The sequence below is a fragment of the Macadamia integrifolia genome, unplaced genomic scaffold (genome assembly GCF_013358625.1).
Source record: "Macadamia integrifolia cultivar HAES 741 unplaced genomic scaffold, SCU_Mint_v3 scaffold2757, whole genome shotgun sequence".
Lineage (NCBI taxonomy): Eukaryota > Viridiplantae > Streptophyta > Magnoliopsida > Proteales > Proteaceae > Macadamia > Macadamia integrifolia.
The window spans coordinates 14,995-25,190 of record NW_024868941.1 but is presented as its reverse complement, the minus strand read 5'-3'; the positions used below and the strand labels follow the sequence as shown (position 1 = coordinate 25,190).

At 44.3% G+C, this 10,196-nt stretch overlaps 1 protein-coding gene across 1 annotated transcript in view; it reads left to right on the top strand.

Annotated features, from left to right (window-relative positions):
* The window catches only part of LOC122067203 (putative beta-D-xylosidase), a 6,134-nt gene extending 747 nt beyond the window's left edge, over positions 1–5,387 (top strand). Inside the window, exons 2-3 of the mRNA XM_042631046.1 lie at positions 4,475–4,753; positions 4,976–5,387. Coding sequence (XP_042486980.1) covers positions 4,475–4,753; positions 4,976–5,387 — 691 coding nt within the window. The remainder of the gene's footprint in view (positions 1–4,474; positions 4,754–4,975) is intronic.
* Positions 5,388–10,196: the final 4,809 nt, after the last annotated feature.

Below are 10,196 nucleotides of genomic sequence, written 5' to 3'. Positions count from 1 at the left end.
CTCGGCATCTAAAAGGGTTCGGCTGACGTAGTATATTGGCCGTTGTTGCTTTCCTTCCTCTTTCGTCAGTACGACGCTTACAGCAACCGACGATACAGCAAGGTACAACTGCAGGACATCTCCGGTGTTCGGCTTTGTCAGCAGTGGGGGTGCGGCCAAGTACTCCTTCAATTGCTCGAAAGATCTTTCGCACTCCTCCGTCCACTCGAACCTTTTAGCCCCTTTCAGCGCCTTGAAGAAAGGAAGGCATCTATCAGCAGACCGGGACATAAATCTTCCTAGGGCAGCTACCCGACCCGTCAGCTCCTGGACTTGCTTTACGTTCTGGGGTGACCTCATGTCCCGAATGGCTTGTATTTTGACTGGGTTGGCTTCGATTCCTCTCTCTGAAACGATGAAGCCGAGGAACTTCCCCGAGGCTACTCCGAAGGCACATTTTGCTGGATTCAGCTTCATGCCGTACCGTCGTAGCACTTGGAACGCCTCTTCCAAGTCTTGGATGTGCCTTTCTGCCTTCAGGATTTTCACGAGCATGTCATCCACGTACACTTCCATGGTCTTGCCGATTAGCCCTTTAAAAACTTTGTTCACCAACCTCTGGTAGGTGGCCCCCGCGTTCTTCAGTCCGAAAGGCATGACCTCATAGCAGTACAACCCTCCCTCAGTTATGAAGGACGTTTTCGGGACATCAGCCTTGGCCATTTTGATTTGGTTGTATCCCGAGTATGCATCCATGAAACTCAGCGTCTCGTATCCCGCCGTCGCGTCGATGAGCAGGTCTATCTTTGGCAGGGGGTATGCATCCTTGGGGCAGGCCTTATTCAGGTCGGTGAAGTCGATGCAGATCCTCCACTTCCCGTTTGCCTTCGGGACCATCACCACGTTAGATACCCACTCCGGGTACTGGATCTCTCGGATGAACCGGGCCTTCAGTAACTTTTCCACTTCCTCGTTTATCTTCTTCTGTCTTTCTGGGGCGAACGTCCTTTTCCTCTGCTGCATCGGCTTCTTCACGGGGCTAACGTTCAGGTGATGTTCTATTACTTCTCGGTCGATCCCGGGCATATCCGATGCCGACCAAGCGAATACGTCAGCGTTGCTCCGCAGGAATGAGACGAGTCTTTCTTGTTGCGGCCCTCGCATGGTAGCCCCAATCTGGAATTGCCGGGTGTCGTCTCCCTCTTCAGCTTCAACTTGCACCAAATCTTCGGCCGGCTCTCCCCGTTGATAGCTGACATCATCACGTAGATCCTCTATTGGGAGCGTCTCACCCACCTTTTCTTTTCCCCAGAGGGTAGTGGCGTAACATCTTCGGGACGTCTCCTGATCACCCCGACACTCCCCGACGCCATTCTTAGTTGGGAACTTCATTTTGAGATGGGGGGTGGAGACGATGGCCTTTAACAGATTCAACCCGACTCTTCCTAGTATGGCATTGTATGCTGATGTAATGCTTACTACCAGGAAGTTGATCATCACCGTCGCCTGGCGATCTCCGGTGCCAGCCCGAACCGGCAGCTCTATCGACCCTTCCACCTTCACCGGGGTGCCAGAGAATCCTTGCAGCGGGTGTTCGACCTTTTTTAACTTTCCTTCGTCGAGGCCCATCTTCCGGAAAGCTTCGAGGAACAGGATATCAGCTGAGCTGCCGTTATCCACTAAGATCCTTTTTACTTTGCAATCTCCTATAGTCATGGCGATGACCAAGGCATCATCATGAGGGGTCTGTACCCCTTCCAGATCATCGTCTGAGAATGAGATGACCGTCCCCGTCTTTGCCTTCTTGTTCGACCATTCTGCCACATGTACGCTCCTCGCGTAGGCCTTCGCCTTCCTGGCAGAGACCGAACTCTCTCCTGCGGCCGGGCCTCCACAGATGGTTGCTATAACTCTTGTTGGGCTCTTGTTCTCCTCTCGAGGCCGGCGTCCATCTCCCTCTGGTGTCTGGTTTCTCCGCTGTTCTTGATTTCCTCTGCGGGCGAGCGCCAATCTGTTGCTGCCAAAAACCCCGCTAGTCCAACCTACACAAACACAGACGAAGGAGGCCCGGAACTTTGTCCGGGGTTAGTCCTCCGACGCTCAAGTCAGGGTCGGCGGCACAGTTTAATAAGTGGGTAATGGCGAGGGTCTCAGAACTTACCTTCCCCTTTCTTCCGTGCCTTCTTATATAGCTCTTCGGCCTTAGGGTTTTTTTCCCCTTCTTCCCTCTTAGAGTCCTACTAGAATACGTCCAACCATCTGGGAGAATATTCCCCTCATGCAGGCGACGTGACCCCGCGTGATTCTGCGGGCGTGCCTCGGTGATTGAGCGTGCTCGGGTGTGAGTGGTTCCTTGGGCCCTTCGTCTGGTGGGGGACACGTGTCCTAACAGTGACACGTGTCATTACCCCCCACCGAGAGGTTATTTTGGCTATATCAGGAGCCCCCTTCTTTCATACCGACCTGCACCATCTCTCCGACGGTTATCTCTCCGGCCAGTGCCTTCTGGAGCCAGCTCTTTCTCCCGGTCTACAAATCTGCCCAAGTATCCCCTTCTGATCATTCCTTCTATCTCCCCCTTGAGATGCCAACAGTCCTCGGTGTCATGGCCGCGGTCTCTGTGGAAGTGGCAGTATCTATCCGCATTGCGTCTTTCGGGATGTCGCCCCATCTTTCCTGGCCACTTCATGGCCCTGGCATCTGGAGAATCTTTTATCTGCATTAACACCTCCGTTTGTCTTCGGTTCAGGGGTGCATACCTCTCAAACTTCCTCGGTGGACTGGGGGCCCGACTGCGCTCGGACTTTCGTCTTTTTCCTTCTTCGATGGGTTTATCATCAACCCTTAAGGGCCTCTTGTTCGCCGCCTTCCTTTCGACTTCTTCATCTGCCTGGAGGGTTTCCTCCATCTGGATATACTTATCGCATCGCGCCCTCAACTCGGTCAGATCTCTAGGCGTATGCTTCGCCAGGGACCTCTTCAATTCCTTGTCCTTGACGCCACCTAGCAGGGCCGTGAACTCCTCCTTCGGGTCTAGGCCCCTGATCGTGATCTTTTCTTGTTGGAATCGCTTCATGTAATTCCGCAGCGATTCCCCTTCTTGCTGTTTGACGTTGGTTAGGTTTAACGTAGTCTTCTGGAGGGGCTGGCTACTAGAGAACCCCTTCACGAAGAAGTAACTCAGGTCGCTGAAGCTGTGGATCGACTTCGTCGGTAGTCGGTTATACCACAGCCTCGCCGCTCCCCTGAACGTCAGTGGAAGGGCCCGACACATAATATTTTCCGAGACGCGATGGAATTGCATGGCGACCTTAAAGCCTTCCAAGTGATCGACGGGGTCCCCCGACCCGTCATAGGTGTCGTACTTGGGCAGGCGGAAACCGACCGGGAGCGGGTCCCTCATGACCTCGTCAGCTAAGGCCGTATCATTGGTGAGGTCGGGCTCGCGGTTCCCTGTTTGGTTTTCTGCCACCTTTCTGATCTCGTCCTTCAGGTCTAAGATCATCCTCTTTAATCCCGAGTCCTCGGATCTCTGTTTGTCTCCTTGTGCTGATCCCCATGCGGGTCTCTGGCGGCGCGTCGCGTCCTACTTCGGGGCGCGGGACTCTCCCTTGCTCGGTTTCGAGGATCGCGGTCGGCCCTCGTCGATCCCGTACTGCTTCGGTCTTCTTCTCGAGCCCTCTCGAACTGGACGTGGGTCCCTGGGGGTGCTCCGCCGGTCTTATGGGAGACAGCTTTGGAGACCTCCCTCATAGTCTCGGCCATCCGGTTATATTTGTTATGGAGGTCTTCGAACTGCTGCCTTGTCACGTACTCCTGGGCCGCGGGAGGCTGATGGTCGCTGCCTTCCCGTACTGAATATCCAGCCGACCGCTGGTATCTGACGGACACTTCCCGGTCGTCATGACCCCTTTCTCGTCCAGTCTCCGCCGAGGGAGGAAGCTCCCCTGAAGGTTCTTCCCCCATGTCTACGTTGGACGTCGCTCTCGTCCTTCTTCGGTTGTAGGTTCTTCCCACCATTACCGTCGTTCCCACAGACGGCGCCAATCTGTTGCTGCCAAAAAACCCCGCTGGTCCAACCTACACAAACACAGACGATGGAGGCCCGGAACTTTGTCCGGGGTTAGTCCTCCGACGCTCAAGTCAGGGTCGGCCGCACAGTTCGATAAGGGAGTAATGGTGAGGGTATTAGAGCTTACCTTCCCCTTTCTTCCGTGCCTTCTTATATAGCTCTTCGGCCTTAGGGTTTTTTCCCCCTTCTTCCCTCTTAGAGTCCTACTAGAATACGTCCAACCTTCTGGGGGAATATTCCCCTCATGCAGACGACGTGATCCCGCGTGATTCTGCGGGCGTGCCTCGGTGATTGAGCGTGCTCGAGTGTGAGTGGTTCCTTGGGCCCTTCGTCTGGTGGGGGACACGTGTCCTAGCAGTGACACGTGTCATTGCCCCCCACCGAGAGGTTATTTTGGCTATATCATTAGGTATTCCATACAAGCACACTAGCCACTCCTATAGATGGGTTCTCTGCGTATGGAAATGTGATTTTTGTAAATTCATGTGGAAATGACACCTCTTGCACAAAGACTGATGACTTTCCTGCAGCTGTGGAGGTAGCAAAGAATGCAGATGCTACCATCATTATTGTTGGCTTGGATTTAAAGTTTGAGAGAGAGGAACAAGATAGAGCTGATCTCAAAGTTCCTGGTCATCAAATTGATTTAGTCAATCAGGTCGCCAATGCAGCTAAGGGTCCTGTCATTCTTGTCATCATGTTGTATTGATATTTCTTTTGCTGAGGAAAACCCTAAATCCAAGGCATTCTTTGGGCCGGTTAACCAGGTGAGGAAGGTGGCCATGCCATTGCTGATGTTGTGTTTGGAAATTATTCAAACTCAAATTTTGAAAGTATCTCTTCCTTTGATTTTGTTTTTATGGTTAAATGTTTGATATATAGGTGGAAAGTTGCCTCTTACATTGTACACTAATGACTACATAGACAAGATGCTTTGAATTCCATGTCCCTAAGGCTAGTTCCTGAATTTGGCTACCCTGGAAGGACTTATAAGTTCTTCAATGGTGAAACCCTTTATCCTTTTGGTTATGGTCTCAGCTACAGTCAGTTCAATTACTCAATGGTATCTTCTGCTTATGCACTTAACCTGAAATTGGGAAAGCTCCAACATTGCTACGATGTCATTTATGAGGATGGAACTACTAGGCCTCCTTGCCCTGTAGTTGTGGTGGATGACATAACTTGTGGCAAAGAATTGGACTTTGAGGTTGATGTTAAAGTTCACAATGTGGGAAATGTGGATGGAACTGATTTTGTCATCGTCTACTCAAAGCCTCCGGCAAGCATTAAGGAACTCATATCAAACAGGTTATTGGGTTCCAAAGGGTGTTCTTGAAAGCAGGGGAGGGCATGATCTTGAAGTTTAAATTCAATGCTTGCAAGAGCTTGATCGTGGTGGACAAGACAGCTTATAAGATTTTGCCATCTAGGGGGAACATGATTGTGGTCCGAGATGATAAGCTATTTTTACCAGTTCAAATCAATATTGATTCTTACCAAAACTAGATGGTTACTTGGATTGTTTAGGTTAGCTCTTTTTTTCGCTAGAAGATCAGATTTTATTAAAAATATGAAAGGAAAAAAGTGGGAAAAAGAAATATGATACAAAAGCCTGAAGTGAGCCTCCACCTTCGGCATTGTCATCAGCAAAGGCTCACCACCACTATCCCAAAAATCTGAAGCGAGTACAGCCTGCTTCGTCAAGAACTAACTCTTGTCTAATGCAAGGAGGCAAAGAGACGTTCTCAGAGGTTATCCCAGATTTTCCAGCTTGCTTCGCCAAAAAATTTGCAATGGGATTGGCTTCCCTGAAGTAGTGAGATATCTTCAATTCAATATCATTTAAATAACTCAGGGTATGATTCCACTCCTGAAGAGCAAACCAAGGAATAATCCTGCGATGACGGAGGGAAACAACTGCGGAGGAGTGGTTGAGGTTAGCTCAAGTTCTTATTATCTTGTTTATTGTTTCTCCAACTCAGTAGGAGTAAGGAGTGGTTGTATGTTCTTGAGTTCCTTTGTTTATTCCATTGTTACTACAATTCAATATGATGGGATTGATCTGTTGAGTTTCTCAGTAATTAAACATTAATTTTGATATTTACAGTCATATATTTCAGGTTTCTAATCAAATTTTAAACCTACTTTCTCCATTTTCTGGTTTTAGATTTTAAGATCAATACTATGGCAGTTTGGTTCTAATCAAAGACATACTAGAGTTGGGATATTGATCACTAGGGTTATTTTGGTGACCAATTCTGGGTTTGACCAAGTCCATTTAGGTGGCAAGTTCTCGGACAGTTGGTCTGGGCTGGTTTTAAATTAAAACTATGAACTCTATTCAAGTGGTCAAAACAGCCTCTCAATATTCTTGAGGTAAGATTGTATAATTCTCGCTTCCCAGACCTCACACATGCAAGAGCCTCATGCATTGGGTACATCTTTTTTATGAGCTCAGTTCAATTTTTTTTCATTTTCCCATCACAGCCTGGCCTGACAGTATCTTGTATCTAGCCTTCTATTGAGAAGCAAAATGGTGGCTAGACTTTATGGTCACTAGTGGGAAAGGTTTATGAAATTAAATTATACTCCCTTCGTAAAAGCCATTTCCGGGTCAACTAGCTGAAGGCCAACATGGAAATATATTGTTGGTTTTTTTTACTGTCACTCTCTTGTACTTAGCTTTTATTTACTGATACTTTCTGCCTCAACTTTTGTTTTTGATTTCCTGAAGAAAGTGAAATCTTTCGTAGCCAAGGGAAGAGAAGAAAAGAATTAAAAAGAAAAAAAAAATCTAAAAAAGAGAAGAAGAAAATAAAAAAGAAAAGAAATAGTAAGAAATTAAAAAATTATGTATGTTTGTCTAACACTAGAAGAAAAGAAAAAAAATGAAAAGTTTTTTTTTTCTTGTGTTTTAGGCTAGATTTTTTTTTTGGTAGAAGTAAAACTTCAGTATTCGCAAATTCAAAAAAAGAATATTCTTCATGACATATCAAATACAATGAGAATTTCTTAAACTAAGAAAATGTAACAATTTTTGTATTATTTTTTTTTTGTCATTTTCTTTTCTTCTCTTGGCTATCATACACAACCTGGTGTTCGTAAAAAGACTAATTTATCATTCTTAACCGTTTTTCATCATCTTTCTTCCATTTTTTGTTTTGTTATATTGTCTGGTCACGTGGCCATTACGTTGGCACCTGGACCGTAAATCCATGCAAAGCATCCCACTAGAGGGGCAGGGGTATCTTTTCAAGACGTCCTCAATATGGGTTACAATGTTCTTTTCCCCTTATTTCATCATTCAAAACATCCCTACCTCACACAGTCACACCCACCTTCACTTCCAGAAATTCCCAGTCCCATCCCTCTCTGCACAACTCCTCCACCCAGTCTCTGCGGAGCCCGGCTTCTACTGATGGGATTGGTGGAGAGCAAGCGATGGGTTGCCTTTTTCAACCAGGTCTCTTGTTTGTAAACTCTAATCTGGAAATTAAGATATATTGTAATGGAGTACATAAAATAATGAGAAAATAGAAGAATAAAATTATGTTAAAATGACTGAAAATCAAGAGTTAAAATAAAGTGTTCATACCAAAATCCAGAATCTCATTCTGATAGGAAATGTAATTAAAAATAGTACAGTATGATTTTGGAGGCCTATTGAGGACACCGACATCATACCTTCAACATGAAATGTGGGAATTCAAAGGGGAAAGGTAGTTTATGAAACCTTGGTATTGCCACCGATCTTATCTCTTAAGTTGAGGGGACGTCCACAAGACTAGAACTCAGGTAGAGATCATCACGAGCAAGGTGCTCGAAGAAAAGTGCTCAAGTGTATATATAGGGAATTTTTTTTTTTTTTTTTGGGAGGGTGGTGGGGTGGTTTAAGGGACGCTATTGACTAAGGGTGTTAATCGGTTCGATTTTGATTTAAACAGTGCGCAGATCGATTCGGTTCACAGTTATTTGACTAAAACCATAACTGCACCATTTACTAAACGGTTCCACTTTCTGAAACCATGACCGTTTAGTAAATGGTTTCGATTTCTACGATTTCTAAACGGTGTCGGTTTTACGGTTTTAAATGGTTTCGGTTTCGGTTTCGGTTTATTCCATACGGTTTGTAAAATGATTCACAATCAGTTTGTTATAACTTGCAACCATCTCTAAACTGAAGATCATAAGTTTATCAAAAAATAATTGGCAACCACAAATATGAGATTCTATATTAACGATGGTATGTCTTAATTTGATAATCTAGTGCTATTTCTTTGCATGACCATTCTCAAACATTTAGAACTAATATCATATAATATCCAAATCCAGCCTTCTACAACATAAAATATTAAAATGACAGGTGATTCAGCCAAAACACCCCATTTATGATAACATAATAACATAGTAACATATATGGATTACAAGTTCATGATCTAAAGTCTAAACTTGAACTGAATTGCAATAAATCATACCAAAGTAGGATGGGCACTTAATTTAATTGTTAATTGTTATACGGATTACTGCCCCTTCTTCATTTAATTGTTATACGGATTAATCGGATTGGTTTAAATGGTTTAAACGGTTTCAATTTGGTTTGCAACCAACGGGTTCTGCGGTTAAAACTGACCTAACCCATTTAGCTAATCGGCCTGAAACTTGAAACCATAACCGCACCATTTACTAAACGGTTTTGCGGTTTCAGTGTAAACGGATTGGATCGGTTTCAATAAACGGTTTCGGTTACAAATTCACATCCTTACTCCTGACTAGGGGTGTAAACGGCCCAAACCTATCTTTGACTAAATCCTGTTTAACTAGGCTAAGACAGTCAATCCAATCCGATTCCAACCCTGATTTATTATGTATTTAATAATAAAGTTCCCCTTCCTCACAATATTGGTTTTTTTTTTTTTTTTTTTCATTTTTTTAATGATTTAATCTATAAAATAATCCTTGTGTGATAATGCGACTCAGATAATTGAAGTATATATCCTTCAATGCACTTACTTCCTTATTGTTATTTTTGTCTTGAAATCTTGACTTTAACCCTCTTCTACATAATTTGGTGGCGATTTCAATGGGATTTTTTTTTTCTTCTTTCTAAGATATGGGATAGTACTTGCGGTACGGCATGACCCGACTAATCGCAACCCAACTTGGAGGAGTATATATGTATGTACTATCGTCTTGTTGAGCCAATATTGTAGATTTGAGGTTTTTCATTTTAGGGTTTCCTGAGTGAGTGTTTTTGCCGGGAGTTCGAGTTTTCTGGAAAAATCTCCGTTGTAAACTTCTTCAAATATAGTGAATCACCTTCTTCTTCACCCGAGGACATAGCACACCACATTGGTGTGTGAACCTCATTTAATCTCTCCGTCTTAAACGAATTCATGTTTATTTTTTAGTCGTATTTTATTGGTGTTTGTTCTAACACTTATGATATTGTTGCTAAAATTAAGTCTAATCTAGGAAAAGTAACCTAAATTGTAATAAAGCCCTCTGTGAATTATATCTTCTTTGAAAACATGGTAGTCAAATATTTCCGGATTTAATCCTTCCATCTTCCTTTGTTAAAATCAAATGCTTTTGTTGATTTCTTCTTTAGTTGGGCAAGTCATTCTAGGGAAGATGCTTAAACCCTAATCTTCCTCAGCTGATAAGGTCTTGATATTTATGTTAATAAATCAATATATGGGCTTCAATTCGTATTATGATATATGAGATGTCTATCAATACCTGTCCATACCATGGAACACATTCCCAGCTCTGTATTTAGGTGTCCAAATTTTTTAAGGAAGGGTCGGTGGGAAAGCAATAATGCCGATGATAGATAAGTTTAAAGAGAGGCTAGCAGGCTGGAAGGGCCGCCTCCTGTCCATGGCTGGTAGGGTTGAATGTATTCAGACAGTGATGTGTAGTATTCCAATTCATAATTTTCTATATACCTTTGGCCATCATCTATGGTTGCTTCTATGGAATCCTGGATCAAAATTTTCATATGGTTAGGGGATGTATCCTCCACTAAAGCAATAACAGTAAAATGGGATTCCGTTTGCAAACCTAAAAAGGAAGGTGGACTCGGCATTAGAAAACTTTGGGATATAAATTTGGCTTTATTGGCCAAGCTGGGATGGTTTATAAA